General features: G+C 46.3%; 1 protein-coding gene across 1 annotated transcript in view; it reads left to right on the top strand.

Moving 5' to 3' along the window:
- TGM3 (transglutaminase 3) overlaps positions 1 to 16,768 on the top strand; it is a 38,065-nt gene that overhangs the window by 4,116 nt on the left and 17,181 nt on the right. The window contains exons 2-7 of the mRNA XM_080684819.1: positions 5,212 to 5,385; positions 5,748 to 5,990; positions 6,884 to 7,002; positions 7,670 to 7,798; positions 10,571 to 10,748; positions 10,855 to 10,990. Of these exons, the coding sequence (XP_080540945.1) occupies positions 5,212 to 5,385; positions 5,748 to 5,990; positions 6,884 to 7,002; positions 7,670 to 7,798; positions 10,571 to 10,748; positions 10,855 to 10,990 (979 nt within the window). The remainder of the gene's footprint in view (positions 1 to 5,211; positions 5,386 to 5,747; positions 5,991 to 6,883; positions 7,003 to 7,669; positions 7,799 to 10,570; positions 10,749 to 10,854; positions 10,991 to 16,768) is intronic.

Below are 16,768 nucleotides of genomic sequence, written 5' to 3' on the forward strand. Positions count from 1 at the left end.
GAGAGTTCAAAATAAAAATACCAGTACTGTCCCTAAGCCAGAAATTCTCATTTAACTGGTCCCGGTTGGGGCTCAGGCCCATCCAAACTCCCCAGGTGCCGCGAGGGTGGGGAACCATGGGTCTAAGTCACGCTCTCTTAAGTGAACTTGTCCAGGAGTCCTTCTTCCTCCCTCTGCTCTCCCCCTGACCATGTCATGTTGAGACAGGCAGTGGACTATGGGTGGTCCTTTCTCTCTGGCAGCTTCCTGGAGCCATCCCAAGTGATTGCCACCCCAGCCACCTCGGTTGGCTGCAGGGTGGCAGCTTGGAGTCATATGTGGGCAAACAAAACTGGCTTCCAGTCTGGGCTTGGGTCCAGGCTCTGCTTGAGTGTGCCATATTTGGCAAGTGATGTCACCTGACTGGACTTTCAAATCCCTCATCTGTGAAATGGGAATAATAACTCATAGGGTTTTTGGACATAATGCAAGTAAAATGCTCAGCACAGTGCTTGGCACAGCAGATGTCCTCAATGGCAGCCCCCAAAAAACCTCAAACCCTGCTGTGTTGCTTTTGTCATTATGTGTGGAGTCCCAGGGGACTTGCACCCCCAACTTCTGGAAGTCCAGGTGCTGGTGATGAGTACATATTGGATCTGAATAATAACCCCACAAGGATGTGCAGGCTTCACTCTCTCCTTCTACAGATGGAGAAAGTATGTTCCGGAAACACTGAGACCTTGCCTAAGGCCTCAGCCTTCCAGACAACCAGTCCAGGGCTCCTTCACTCCATCCCAGGGAGCCTTACTGGCCCCTCACTCAGCCGCTACCTGAACCCCCCAGCTTCTCTCCAACTGGGTACCAAGCAATCCTACCACTTGTGCTGCACAGAGATTGCAAATGTCTGAATGTGGGGAAAAGATAAAGGGAATGGCACACGCCAAAGAGAGAAGGAAGTGGGAGCAGAGAGGAAAGCACCTGGTTCTTGGTGCTGCTGGTGGGGCCAGCCAGGAGTTGGAGATGTTCCACGGGCTTGGGGGGGCATTGAGAATGACTCATAGACCCTCAGTTACCAGTATCTAAGACCCAGATTCTGAGCCAAGCTCTGCTTCTAAACTCCCATGTAACCTCAGCAGATGGTTTCCCCTTTCGGGGTCTCAGTTTTATTACCTGTAATATGGGAATATGGGATTACATCACTGTTTTTCAAGCTGCCATGTGTCACCCATTAGTAGGTTGTAAAATCAGTTTAGTGGCTTATGACCAGCAATTAAAATGAAGTGGAAGAGAAAAATGTCAGTAGAAGTTAGTGCTGTTCTGTGAAACTTCATGTCAGGTATAGACCCCTGTATAGAAACACTGTGTAAAATGTATTTCTTAACGTGGTCTCTAAAAATGCTGAAGACGCTCGGCTGGATTTTTAGTGTATTTATCAGCCCTAATCAACTCTGGAAATCTGTAAGATACAAATATGTCTTTGCCTAGAGAAGAGACACAGGGAATAAGGTCTGGGCAGGTTGGGGAGATGCAGGCACTGGAGTATCAGTTATGTTATGTTGGGCCATCTGCTAGCAACTCTATGCTGTGGTCCTCCCAGGAAGAGGAGGTGAAAACCCCAGTCACTCACCCACAGCCCAGCCCCACTTACCTGTCTGTTGTAGGTGATTCAATTACAGAGTCAAGCCAATAAGGATTGAGACAGCCGACTAGTAACCCCCTTTCACAGTCTGGACTCTGTTCTGTGCTTCTCATGTTACCCCTGCCAAAGGTGGACCCCAAAATAAGTTGGGGGGTTACATCATCAGGTATATGTGAACGACAGTGAATCTCCAAATAGCAATGGCTTAGAGAAATAAAAGAGATAGAAGTTTCCTTTTTCCTTACGTAACAGGTGTGGATGTAGGCAGTTCTGGGCAGAAAAGGCAGCTGCACATGCCCCAGGGGCCCGGGCTCTTGCTGTCCCCACCCTGCTGTTCCCAGGGCATGCCTGGTCCAGGATGAGCACGAGAGCTCTGTCCATATCCCTCCCACAGTCCAGGTGGCAGGATGGACGAAGAGGGAGGTAAGCAGGCTCAGGGTATTTGCCAACGATTTTGAAAAAGAAGTTTCTTCAAAAGAATTGAGAACGAGTATTCAAACAAATACTTGCATATAAACGTTCCTAAGAGCCACTGGGCTCTGGGAGGAAAGGGCGAAGCCTCTGCTATTGGCTCAGCTACAGCATATAGTGCATAACCCTGGACAGAGCAAAGAAGGGTGTGGACCTGTTGAAGGGGAGGCAGATGCCACTATAGATGTGGAATCCCTGCACCCCTCTTTCCTTACCCCTGTGTTTGGCAGAGGCTGTCTGGGGACATTCTTTCCGCTCTCAGAGCTCGTGTCTGGAATAGTGAGCTTCACCTGGAAGAAGACACGCATCCTTTTGCGTTTAAGAGGGGGGTGAAGAATCTCTAGAGCAAGCAGGTCAAACTCGCGGCCCACGGGCTGCATGCCTCCTTTATTTGGCCCGTCTTAGCCTTTGAGTTTGACCTGCTTGCTCTAGACTCTAGAGCAGGGGTGGGCAAACTTTTTGACTCAAGGGCCACAATGGGTTCTTAAACTGTACCGGAGGGCCGGAACAAAAGCATGGATGGAGTGTTTGTGTGAACTAATATAAATTCAAAGTAAAGGAGCGGAGGGGAGAGCAAGAGAACCCTCGGCTCTTTCGGCTAAGCGGGCCGGATAGAACAGCCGAACGGGCCGGATAGAACAGCCGAACGGGCCGGATCCGGCCCACGGGCCGTAGTTTGCCCACGGCTGCTCTGGAATCTAGAGAGGGTTCATGTTATCTGAACCCATATGGTCCTCGGGGCTCTTCTTTTTTCTCAAATAAGACAAGGGATACAGTTCTACCAAATGTCAACTTGCAGGGATGCATAGCAGGTCATGAGCAAAGCTGGGGAGGAAGCAGGCGTTTGAAAGGTGGGACCATTGCCCTAGAGAGAACTAGTATCTAGGGGTTGCCGGAGAGTGCCTAAGATCTGGGCTGTCTCCATTTGCTATTTATGTCCAGGAACGTTCATCTTCTCCCCTCCCTCCCTCTGTCCCTTCATTCCTCCGTGTGTCCTTCCCTGAATTCAATCGATACTTGTCAATTGCATGAGTGTTTTTGTTTCTTTTATTTTGTGCAAAAACTTAATGTATTCTTTCAATAATTACTTGTTGAATGAATGAATGAATGAATGAATGAATGAGAGGATGTGTGAATGAATGAATCTTTAGTACTATGAGCTGGTAGCAAGACCACCTTCTGAGCACCCTTCTCCTCTCCTGTAGCTTTGTTTGGCTCACCACCCCAGAGGGGCTGGATTTCACTTGAAAGAGTATCTATGATGATTCCTCTGCCCATCTCCAAAGCTGCTGGAAGGGGATCCCCCAGTCCAGGCCTGCCCTGGAGCCACACTATCTTCGCCTCACCTTTCTCTTGTGGTCAGAGCCTTTGCTCTAGCCCCATGGTCGGCAAACTGCAATTCGCGAGCCACATGCGGCTCTTTGGCCCCTTGAGTGTGGCTCTTCCACAAAATACCACGGCCTGGGCGAGTCTATTTTGAAGAAGTGGCGTTAGAAGAAGTTTAAGTTTAAAAATTTGGCTCTCAAAAGAAATTTTAATCGTTGTACTTTGATATTTGGCTCTGTTGACTAACGAGTTTGCCGACCACTGCTCTAGCCAAATAACACACGTGCTGTCCTGTGCCTTGGCCTCTCTTCCTGTTGTCTGGGATACAGGCTGCTCTATTGCACCTGACAAAATTCCCTCTTCCTTCAAGGCCTGGCATCTTCATGAAGCTTTTTCTAATTCCTGGGACTGAAAGTGATCTTTCCCGCCTGCATCTCCTAGACACCTTTTACTGGGGAGGTCAGATTTACCCTGTTCCATCGTTCAGTGTCTTACTCACTGCTAAAGCTCTTAGAGGGTTAAAACTTATTTTCGTACTTTTTACACTGCCAACATTGTGCCTAACCTAGTATCCTGTGAATAATAGGTACTCTCTCTGTATTTATTGAATAAAGGCCCCATATTCCCCTTTTCTTATGGACTAAATCTTGAGGTGTAGTCATGATGGTCATTGTATGACATTAGTTTTTGTTTGTTTGTTCATTTAACTCCTTCATTCCTTTGTTTACCTAGTGGTCCTAATATCAATGTAGTCAACAATGTGCTGGGCTTCAGAATAGAAAAATCAAGAAGGCGCATTCTGGTGAAGAGAGACAGACACATGTAAAGAGAAGTTGTGTCTGGTGCTGGGATGTGCCTCCACACTCGCATAGCTGTGGTCTCATCATAAAGACAGAAAAATCAGTTTGGTTTGCAAAGGCACGGATGATGAAACGTCTCAAACATAACTCAGAGGAATAAAACTCTTTAAAGGTTTATGTAGGCTAACCTCCTCAGACCTCATGGTACCACTCATAACCTCTTCTCAGTTTAGCTCCATCACCTCCACAATCAAGTGACAGGAAGCGGGGAGGGGCCGTGGATGTCGAGGTGTTTGCATTCGGGTGTCATCCAGAGATCTCATGGCCTTTGACCTGCTCCTTTACACTGCTCTTGCCAGTGAGTGTCTGAAAGTCCAACCTCTACACCTACAAATCCTGCCCAGAGTCATGCTATTCTCCCTAGCATCAGAGGCCCAGGCCAACACCAAGGTGTTGAGCGTATAAAGCATAAAATACACAAGTAAACATTTGCTGGATGTTGGAGTGGGAAAAGGCACTGGGTGTCTAGCAGATGCAAAGGGAAAAGCAAACAAGCCAGACCAGGGTGGTGGTGGTGAGAAAAACAGCCTCCTCTCCCTTCTACGTGAGCCCCCCTCCACCAAGGAATGGTGCTAAACATGGGCAGAATGTGGGCGCTCTGGTTACACAGCTCTCCTGGCTGGTTGAGCAAAGCTACACGGAGCACCTGGCCAGTTCCTTGAGGGCTGAGTGACAGCTGTCTAGGCAGCAGGGTCCGAATAGTGTATGAAGAGGTTCAGGTTCAGCTGTGTGAAGGGCAGAGGGGAACCAACCATTTGTGAAGTTCTCAGTATGTTCAGTCAAGTTCTTTGTATTTTAATGTGATTTTTCCTAGAAGTTTGGCTCCTCCCTGACTAGTCCTGCCTAAAAGCTATCCCTTTGGTAATTTATACCTTTTCCCCATGCCACTATTCCTTGCCTCTCAGGGCCTAAGGTCTTCTCTTTTCTGTCTCACAGATTTAAAACCCCAGAATATCAACTGGCAGACGACTGCCAATCGGCAAGCGCACCACACAGACAATTACAACAGCCAGGATCTCATCTTGCGGCGAGGTCAACCATTCACTTTCTCATTGACCTTCAACCGAGTTCTTAGATCTGGAGAAAGTCTGGGGTTCATAGCCTCCACAGGTACCTGCTCACTGCTCCTCCCCTCCCCCACATACCCCTGAGTAGCCTGTGGGACTGTGCATCCAAGAGGTGATGATGGTGACACTAGGGTCACTGGGCTCTGGGCTCTAGCCCAGCTCTGCCATTGACTCTGTGTGACCTTGGGAAAGTTTCTGCCTGTCTTTGAGCACAAGAATACTGGTCTTCAAATCAAGAAGAATTTGGCCTACGTGGTCTGTCTCTCTAGTTGCTTCCAGTGCCATAATGTGGTGCTTCCCTGGATGAGCCCCTGGAAGGGCCCCTGTGGTTGTGTTGGAACCTGATCTCGCCCCACAGCCCAGCCAGTACTCCTTGGTTTTCATTGACCCCTTCTTCTTTTACAGGGCCCTCCCCCTCAGAATCAGCCAAAACAAAGGCTGTGTTTTCACTCTCCAATGGGACAAGTGGTGGCAGCTGGTATGCACAGCTCCTGTCCCAGAGGGAGAATACTCTGAACATCTCCATCTCCAGTCCTGCCAATGCGCCCATAGGATGGTACACGCTGAACCTTCAGATCTCCTCCCAGGGCAACAACTTTACTCTGAAGCTTGGGATGTTAATACTGCTCTTTAACCCCTGGTCGCAAGGTAGGCACCTAACCACCCACACTCCCAGCCATCAGATAAGCAGTGCCCATGGAAATGAGATAAGTCGGGTGGTTTTCATGGACTCAGGTTTGATTAGGAAAAGTTTGTGCAATATGGTAAAAGCATAGAAACTATAAGTCAGAAGCCATAGGTCTGAGTCCCAGCTCTCCCACTTATCCAGCTGTGTGAGTCTGGATAGTCCCTCTATCTTTCTAAGCCTCAAATTATTCACCATTAAATGGACATCCTGCTATTTCCTTTGGGGGTATTGCAGGAATCTCGTGATCTTGTACAAACTGCATAGCATGATCTAGATATATAAAAGGCTAATATGCAAAGTGTCCCCTCGAGAGTTTGACCGGGAGACCTGGAATTCAATCGCTCGCTATGCTGTGCACTGACCACCAGGGGGCGGCGCAGAACCTGGTGGGTGACCAGCGGTGGCAGTGGGGCGCTGAGGGAGCAAGGGAAGGAGGAGGTGGGGAGGTGGGGAGGCGGGGAATCTGATCAGCCCTGATCGCTGGCCAGGCCTAGGGACCCTATCGGTGCACGATTTTCGTGCACTGGGCCTCTAGTGTAATTATAAGGGACAATGACCACAGTACAATTCTGTAACATAGAGATAGCTCTTTTCCTAAAGGAACAAGTGTATGATTCCTGGAGTCTCATTTTCAGACTCTCAGATATCCCAGCTTCTCTTTCAAACTCATAGTTCCCACAATACCAGTTGGAAGCATAATAGCCCAAGGCTTCCTTCCTTGGTGAAGGTTGGGGGAAGGCTGCAGGTATGATTTGCTCCAACTCTCAGGCCAGTATTCAGGAGTGGGAGGAGGACTTCTCTATAGCTCCCTGTAGGATTCTAATCCCTGATATCTGATTTTTATGTCAAACAGCGGATAGTGTCTTTATGAATAACCAAGCTGAGAGAGGGGAGTACGTTCTGGAAGATTCTGGCGCCATATTTGTGGGAAGCACAAATCGAATTAGCATGGTTGGCTGGAACTTTGGACAGGTAAAAGGGTCATAGGGACGCTGGGGGTAATATCCCTATTATGCAAGAAGCTCAGAAGCTGGCTCAGATAGGTGGAAGTTCCCAAATCTATCTGTTTGCCTGCCCTTCTATTCACTCATTCAGAAGTCATTTACTGAGCATCTACTATGTGCCAGGCCCTGGTTGCACAGAAAAGATACAGAAGATGAATACAACAATTTTTTTGTCTTTGAGAGGGTCACAATCTAGTGGGCAAAACAGACATATACTGTAACTAAATTGATGCAATGACATGGCATTGATGCTACAATACACAAATGAGGATAAGGCCCAGTAGAGACACTTGGGACAAAAATATAGTTTCTGTTCATTCATTCCTGTGAGAATGGGATGAAACTTCCTTGCTGTGTGCATTTAACCTTTCAAGAGTCCTTCATTACTATCACCCTCCCCCATCTGAAAGCACAGAGTTCCCAGATTTGCTCACCCTCCTGTATTGAGAGACCTCTGGACGAGTTCGCAGGATTGAAGGCTGCAGGAGGTGGTTGTTCCTCTCAGTTCTGGAGGCCACAGAGTAAAAGGACCCAGGCACTTATCGTGGTTCTTGCCAGCATAGCCCCCGGCCCCTTAATGAGCCAACACTACTTGCCATTTCTTTCATCATAATATATGGTTCCATTTCGAACAGTTTGAAGGAGACATTCTGAACATTTGCCTCTCGATCCTGGATAAAAGTCTGAATTTCCGCCGTGACCCTGCTACTGACGCAGCCCGCAGAGGTGACCCCAAATATGTCGGCCGGGTGCTGAGTGCAATGGTGAGTGATAACTAGTTGTTACCACATATCAAACCCAACTGTGGGTTAGGCACATGCGCTCTTACACATGTGACCTCATCGTAACCTCACAAAATGCAGTTGGGCTATTCCCATCCCCATTTTGCACACGTGAAGCATGAGGCTCCTCTGAGGAAAGGACTGGCCTTTCGCACAGTGAGGGAATGTCAGAAGCTGAACTGGAGCCGGGTCTGCTTGACTCCAAAGCCCTTTTCACGGAATCAGGAGGCCTTCCTCAGATGACAAGAGGACTTGCCCCCTTAGTGTCAGTCAGAGCTGGGAGGATGCCAAGCTGAGACTTGGCTCCACCCTGGGCTCGCGTGGAAAGGAGGAATGTTCCAGAGTGAGCCTGGAGTGTGACGCCCCTTTGTTTTGATCCATCCCCTCCTCAGCACCGAGCGGGAGCTTGTCAGACTAGAGAGGCAGAAGGCCAGCCCGCTCATCATCCACATGGGGAACTGAAGCCCCAGGAGCTGAGTGAGGTGCTCACAGCTTGTGAGTCAGACCAGAACAAGGCCTCGAATTGCTCACCCAGGGCTTTTCCACTCGCCCAGTCTCTCCATTTGAGAGACCTGCACCCCCCCTTACACATGCACACACGCACGCACACGCCAGATCCTGGGAGAATCTCTCACTCTGCACTCAGTGTGTAGAGAACGTCTCCATCAAAAAGAGTCTAACTATGGGATTAACCTGCTCAAGAGTTACAAATTAAAAAGCTAAAAGTCAGAGAGTTCTTGATCTTTAATCCTCTGAAACTAAATAATTACCCCACAGATGTCTTTAACTTCTTTTTTAATGGACTAGGCATGGCCCAAGTCTCTTTACTTTGGTGTTGGAGCATATCCAAGCTAACAAACTAATTATGTGGTTAGAAATTTGAACAGCCTTCTGGCTGGATGATAAATATCTGGGGTTAATCAGAGAGGGCTCCCTGAAAGGATGCAGTCCCAAACCTTGCAGGAAAGGAGTGAGGAGGCCCAGGGGACGTGGAGACACTGAGGAGATGGGTGGGAACCAGGGCGGCTGGGGAAAGATGCAGAGAGAATAATGGGGGGATGAGGACAAATATGTAATACCTCAATCAATAAAGAAATTAAAATTTAAATAAATAAATAAATAAATACCTAAAAAAAATGCAGAGAGAAAGTGGGATGTGGACTGAACCTTAAAAACCAAGTAGCCAAAGCCAAGGTTAAGGAAAGCTGCAGTCAGGTGACTTATGAAGCTGAGTCGCCTTGGCCCAGGAGAGGGTGGGTGAGGCCAGCCGGCTCCAGAGCTCCAGCAGCCGCTGACTCACTCTCACCCTGGGGACAAACCGCTTTACATCAATGCCAGTTTCCTCACTACACCTCCCTGCTGCTCTCTCCAGACCTCCTGGTTGGGCTGGCCTGAGCTAATTATGACCTGCACAGGGCTTTGAAATGCTCAGCTTTAGCCAGAGATGACCCAGCTGATTACCACTTTGGTGGCTGGAGCTCTGTGACTCAGGAAATGGGAACAGGCTGCCCAACCTTCCCTCTTGGAGGAGGCCTATCTTGCTGATCCTCGCATCACTGTCCAGGCCCTCTGGAAGGGAGGCAGACCTCACCCACCGCACGGAGGGGCCGTGGGAAACTGGGCCAGCCCGTCCTGGGCAAGGATCCTCTGCTCCCAGCCTTATGTTCCCATCAGGCCTTGCCACTTGCAGACTCCACAAAGAGAGGGAGCAGGACCCGCAGGCTGAGAGACCCTGGTCCTGACCCTCGCTATAGGTTTGGATAAATGCTGGTGAGAGAGTCATAAACTCTGAAAACTGGCTGCTGGGCGACACCTGAGAGCTTGTTTGTGTCTAACTTTCCCTGTGTTGGAAGGTGAAGAGCTAAGGTCCAGATGGGTGAGTTCGCTTACCCACAATCACCGAGCTGACAGTGCCAAGGCTGGGCTTGTTACCCAGGTCTCTCTTTCTTTTTCTCTCTTTTCGCTTTGTATTTTGGAAATTTAATAATACGAAGTTCAGACTTTCACGAAAGTAGAGAGAGAAGTAAAATGAACTCCAGCGTACTCATGACCAGCTCAGCAGTTACCCAATTCTGACCAGTCTAGTTTCATCTCTGACCCCCTCCTCCACAGACTAATTTATAAATCCCAGATATGACATCATTTCATTCATAAATGTTTCAATATGTGTCTCTAAAAGACAATGGAACTCGTGTCTTTCAATCTCTAGTCCAGTGCTCTTTTCACACTGCATCATGGCTGTGTTAATTGTACGAGAATCATGCCTTAAATTGAATGAATGAAGAGTGAATGAATGAAAAACAATATTCCGTCTTTATTCTTTCCAAGAAGAAGTTAGTTTCTAAAGTTCTAAAGTGATCTTTTAGAACACCAGTACAACAAAAGAGAGTTTCAAACCTTGGACCCCAAGCCAGATATCAGCGATAGCCGTGCGTGGAGGCAAGAAACCTCTGCAGGCTGGTTGCTGACCCTGCTTTGCCACTGACGAGCCATGGAGCCCCCATTTCCATGTGAGCCGGCCGCTCATAACTGACATGGGCCAGGGGCAATCAAACATGGCCCGTTAAGCAAAGCACTTTTAAACTCATAAAACTGCTAAGATAATATTATACAATTATCATCCCCAAATCACCTAGGAAGACACAGGAAATCCACCGAATGGCTCCCTGGTTCCTTCCTCATCTCCCCACCTTGTCTCCTGAACTCTGCATGTCACTCTCTGCTGACTCATTTGAGGATTTTTCTCCTGCCCAGGTCAATAGCAATGATGACAACGGTGTGATAGCTGGGAACTGGAGTGGCAGCTACACCGGTGGCCGGGACCCCAGGAACTGGAACGGCAGTGTGGAGATTCTCAAGGAGTGGAAGAAATCTGGCTTCAGGCCAGTCCGGTTCGGCCAGTGCTGGGTCTTTGCTGGGACCCTCAACACAGGTACCCTGCATGTGACATGCCTTTGCTGGGTCAGTGGGCAGCAATGGGGTGCTCCAAGGTCGGCCCCACTGCCACCAGCAGTCTCACACCACCCCTTGATTTGTAGTGCTGCGGTGTTTGGGGATTCCCGCCCGGGTGATCACCAACTTCAACTCAGCTCATGACACAGACAGAAACCTCAGCGTGGATGTGTACTACGACCCCATGGGAAACCCCCTGGACAAAGGCAGTGATAGTGTTTGGTGAGTGTCTAACCCAGGGGTGGGCAAACTTTTTGACTCGAGGGCCACAATGGGTTCTTAAACTGGACCGGAGGGCCGGAACAAAAGCATGGATGGGGTGTTTGTGTGAACTAATATAAATTCAAAGTAAAGGAGCGGAGGGGAGAGCAAGAGAACCGGATAGAACAGCCGGATCCGGCCTGCGGGCCGTAGTTTGCCCACGGCTGGACCCTTGCTGAGCATCAAATCTGAGCAGCTTCTTGCTCTCCCCAGGCTCTGGGACCTGACTCCAAACGGGAGCTGGGAGGCAAGTAACACCAACACCTGGTTTAGAATAGAATTCCCAAAGTGCTGATTACCATCTAGCAAGACCCCAAACAGCTCTTCTCGGGGTTCTGCAAACTCTGGTGTTTTGCTCCGTCTTACAGCCGGAGGAACAGTCTGACACCAGTTCATACCCCATGTGATACCAGGTGTGGCTCAGGGGCTCTGAGAAACTGCCCTGACTTACAGGGTCCACAAGACCCTATAAATTAGAAGATAAATATTGAAGCTATTGATTTTCCAGTAATAAATATAAATTTATCTCATTTCAGGCAACTCACATAATTTATAGACTTTCTTTTTAAAAAGCAATCCATTTCTCTTACTCATATATACTTTTTATGTACCTTGCTTGATAGAATAAAAATCAGTTTATTCTGGATTCCAACCGCAAATAAGTAGTTTTATATGTATATGGGCATGTATATTTCTATCTATAAATAGGCCATGTGCACATGTATCTGTACACATATGTCATGTATAATACATGTAAACTGAAAGTAAGTTATATAAAACTTATATACATATATCTATAACTTCATACAGCAGTATGTATACATAAAATAGATATTGTTACAGCTAGTCAAGGTTATGACACATGCCAAATTATTACCAGATGGCAACTGAAAATAATTATGTCTATATCTGTATATTCAACTAGATATTTATGTGTCTACAAATAAAGTACTCACATATGTCAGTAATCCATTTCAAAGGACACACACAGAAACACAAACACACAATCACTCACATACAGATATGGTAGATAACCTGATAGCAGATGCCATCTTATTTCCAGATGTTCATCTTTGAGATAGTCTATAAAATATTCTTTAACGTTTATTATTCCCAGAATAAGTAGGTCCCACTTTACTGAAATATGCTTGTTATAACGAATGGAATAAAGGAAAATAAAAATTCATAGAGAAAGCTATTAGAACAAACAATGACCCTGTGCCAGCAATGGAAGTGTGTAATATAAGCAACCGCTCCCGTTGAAGGAGAGAGAGGCTCACACATGTCACTCAGGGTCACATGTGTTAATGAGGGAGAAACAGCTTCTTCTAGGATATTCTTTCATGATCTGCATATACACAACTTTCCAATGACATCGCTACTTTGGGCCAGATTTTGTTTTCCAGCTTCTCTTAATTAGCATCTTTTCTTCTCCCTGGTTTTTTCCTTTTGTTGTTTTTGTCCAAAATCCCATGGCGACCTGTTCTGGTTGTTAGGACAATGCCATTCTTCACTAAAGGAGATGACTGATTCTGGGAGGGGTGGCGGGGTTCCCTTTTGGCATAACCCTTCCATGACTACCCTGCACACTAGAAACTGCAGAGACCAGAAAGCCCTCTACTGGAAGCATCTCTGGTGCTGTTAGGGAACAGGGCGTGAGGAAGCCATTAGCAGATGCTGATTAAGGACTTGGGATGGTGTGTGGAGCCCCAGGTGAGTGACTCAGGGAGGGAGTTGTCAAAAAAGGCTTCCCGGGAGCAGGAAGGTGGGGCTTCTAAGCTGAACTTGGAATTAGAACCCAGATCTCTTGGTGACTGGTAAATATTAGTGTCATAATTCACTCCAAATAGAATCACGATGGGGCAAGTATGGGCTCATGGAGACATTCCAGAGTGTTTCCATGGTCATTTTGGGGGGCTTCATTGGAAGGTGTCAGGCCCCAAAGCTCTGACTTTTGCTGGGAGTGTCATCACCCCTCACCTTCCCAAGACCCACCATCCTTTTCTGAACCCTCCTCAGAAAGCAGTGGGTGCTGACGTTCCTCCCGCCCCTTTCCCTGCTGGCTGTGGGTGGGGAGCCAGCACTGGACCATCTGAGGTCCTAGTTTCAACCCCACCACCATCCTGCTCTAGGAATTACGTAAGCCAGCTCATCCTTCTGTTCCCAAGTTTCTTCATCAGTGAGCTATAAGGGTTGGCCTAAAACTAAATGTTCACTTCAGTTTCTTACCAGCTTTAATCTTTTGATTCTCTGCCACTTCAGCTCACACCACTTTTTTTATGAGAGCTACCCCTCCCCAGGGAGCTTTCCTCTCCCCTCTACATGGTTCCCACCCAGGGTGGGGGAGTTAAACCACCAGTCCTTTTCTGCCTGAAGTGAAATTACTAACCTATTATTACAAGGACAGTTTGGATTTGGACAGAAAACCTTTGATCTGAATCTTCTTTGTTGCAAATGTTGAAAGCTTTTAGAAGCTGTCCAGATTTTCCTCAAGTATTAGAAGGTAAGAATCAAGTGAGGTTAAGCATCTGAAATTACTTCATAATAATAACAGCAATAGCTAATAGTTTGTTGAGCAACTGCTGTGTGCCAGGGACTTTTCTAAGTGCTTACCTTTACTCTTCAGAAATGATGAGGTAGGCACTGCCATCCCCATTTTATAGTTGAGGAAACCAAGACATCGGTCATTTACCCAAGGGCATGGGACTAGGAAATGGTGAAGCTGGGCTTCGAACCAAGGCGACTTTGTAAACTCTTTAGCACCAGAGAGATGCCAGAGAATATTTTTATGATGACTTCTGACTGATGTTTGAGATATCTGACAGCTTAATTGAGATTTTTCTGAGGGGTTGGCTGGACACCAACCAGGGTTCTGAGTAGGTGCTATCCAACCCATTCTGATGGAGACGCTGGGTTCTTGGGTTCACACTTAGTCAGCAAATGCCACTTCTCTGTAAGACTAAACCCTGTCTTGGGGGCTCAGTGAAGGGAAGTGACTTGCCCAAAATCAAACTGTGAATTAGTGTCCAAGCTCTTTCAACAGGACTCTCCCAAGCCAAAGGACATTAGGGCTGAAAGGGGCCTTAGGGAGGGACCTGCTCATTTCATAAATGAGAAAACAAAGGCCCCGAGAGAAGTAAGGCTAAACAGATGGAGACATGTAGGCACTCTAAATAAGTGTATGACTCCCCATCAGTTCCTTCACCTTTCTGCACCTTCATCTCCCATCTGTAAAATGAAGGGCTAGATTAGGGGACCGCAGCAATTTCTTCCAGATCTTTCTTTAAATCACATTCTTCTAAGCCATTCCGCGCATAACAACTGTTTGGCTTAAGAGGTACAAGGTTCTGGAGTGACCATGTCTTAAGAGTAAGGACGCTTTGTATGGAGTTATGTCTGGGATGCTGCTTTTTTCAGGCTCCCTTCTGGACCCCTGCACAGGAGGTCTCTGGGGCCTGCTCCGTAACCAAATGATCTGGAACAGTTTGGCCGAGCTTATCTTTATCTTGACATTTCAGACTTGTTTTCTTAAAGTATCTTACTTGATTCCTCAATTTCTGGAGTCACAGACCTGACTCTACTTGTAGACTTTATAGAGGCACGAGGTGGAAGGCACGTGGGATCGCCCTGCCCTGTCATCAGGGAGGTGGAGTCAGCCAGTTCTGGAGAAAAGCGGTTGGCACTCTCTAGGCATGTCAGGAAAAGTTTTTGGAAGAAGTAGAATCTTAACTACATTCGGAAGGACAAATAGGAGCTTACCCGTGGAAAGGGTAGGGATTGGGGTCACTTTCTAGACCGGGTCTTCTAACCTCATAAATTCAAAGATAAGCATAACTGAATTGCTGTCTCTAGGGCACTGGTTTATAAACTTCAAAGATTTCATTAGAACTGACTCGGGTGGAGGAGACAGGAGGGGCAGGAATGCATTTTTCAGTAAGTGCCTATAGCCTGTCCTTTTCCTGAGCTCCTGCTGCTAAACCCTCAGGACAGGAACAGAGGCTGGGAATGTGGCACACAACGAAAAACAAACCAGAATTTCCAAAGAAATGTGAGTAAAGTGCTGGCTTCTGAATGAGGGAGGAACCAGGAATTGTTTATTATCTGCTCTTTATCAAATTCCCGCCTTGCAAATAAGTATTAAAACAGCTACTTACCTTTTTTTTTTTTTTAAACCAACCCACCCTTCCCTTAGGGTTCTCTACCGGGAAGAAAACAAATATGAAACTTGGTGCTGTTACTGCTTTTTCATCCCTTCCTTGCCTCTTTTATCCATCTAGGATCATCTTCCCACACTCCTGCTTTCTTCTGGGTAAATTCTAACTGATCAAAAAGACGTTTTGTGGGTCTTCCAAGAGATCATTTTTATGATGACTTTTTTTTTTTTTTTACAATTATAGAAATTGCAGAATATATCATCTGTAATCTGATTTTTAACATACTTTTAATATTTGATCATTTCCTACCCAATATTTTCTCTATTTGTTGTTTATAGAATTGGGATTGCACATTTTACATGGCATGGGTATAAGACAGAGCATATGACACATACATCCTCCTTTTTCCCACTCATGGAAATCATCCATGTCACAAAGTTTTAAATCATTTTTTTTTTTTACTAAACATTATCAGCATGCTCCCTCTGTCATTAAATAATCTTCAAAAATAAGATTTAAATGTATCATATTCCATTGAGTGGTTGAACCATATCTCTTTCCCTACTGTTACCTATTTCCCATTCTCTATGTTACCTATCTATTTCCTTTTGTTTCCTCTTATATATAACACCATAGTGAGCATTCTTATATGTCAATCTTGAGCATGTCTGTTTTCAGTCTCATAGGACGATTTCTAGAAATGGTATATCCTGGATTAAAGGAAATAAACATTTTAAAGGCTTCTGACATCTGTGGCTGTTGCCTCCCAAAAAGATTGTAATAACGTATGCTTCATTACTGTAGTGAATAAGGGTATTCCTTCCTCCCATCATATCATTGGTTGGTAATATCTGTACTGAGCTGTTGGCTCCCCTCTGATGGGCTTCTCCCTCTCTGCCTTGTTTTGGAGCTGACTCTTTAGTTCCCTGTTCCCTGACAGATACAGCAGGGCCATGCTGCTCCTGATAAGTGCTTATGGAGCACTTCTGACTCCTCTGACAGCTTGCAGGGCAGAGCGCCCTCGTGTACCGCATCCTCTGGTCCCCACGGGAAGCCTCTCACAGCACCCAAAATGAAAACAACTTTTCCCTGGTAATAAAATAAGTAAGAAGAGTCATTAGTAATATAACTACCCAAAGAAAAACACTAATGACATTAGAGATAGATCCTTTAGACATTTCATCTTGTTTACATTCACACACATTAGATGTACTCGTATGTGTTTTGAGTTTTAATTACCCAAGTAGGATCAAGTTGAGTGGTCTGTTTTATCGTTTTTTAGATCTTTCTATGTTAATAAATTAAAATTTAAGGGGGTTGAGGTGCTGGGAGTAGAGGGATTGAGCAAAAAAGGAAAAAAAAAAGAGAAAAACTCATGGACATGGACAATAGTGTGGTGTTTGCAAGGGGGAGAGGTAGAATAGTTTATGAGGGGATAAACGGTGATGGACAGAGACTTGACTTGGGGTGGTAAACACACAATATAGTTTATAGATGATGGGTTGTGGAATTGTGCACCTGAAACCTGTATCATTTTGTTAACCACTGTCACCCCAATAAATTCAACAAAAAGGAATAAATAAAA

The sequence above is a fragment of the Plecotus auritus genome, assembly GCF_963455305.1.
Source record: "Plecotus auritus genome assembly, chromosome: 8".
Classification (NCBI taxonomy): domain Eukaryota; kingdom Metazoa; phylum Chordata; class Mammalia; order Chiroptera; family Vespertilionidae; genus Plecotus; species Plecotus auritus.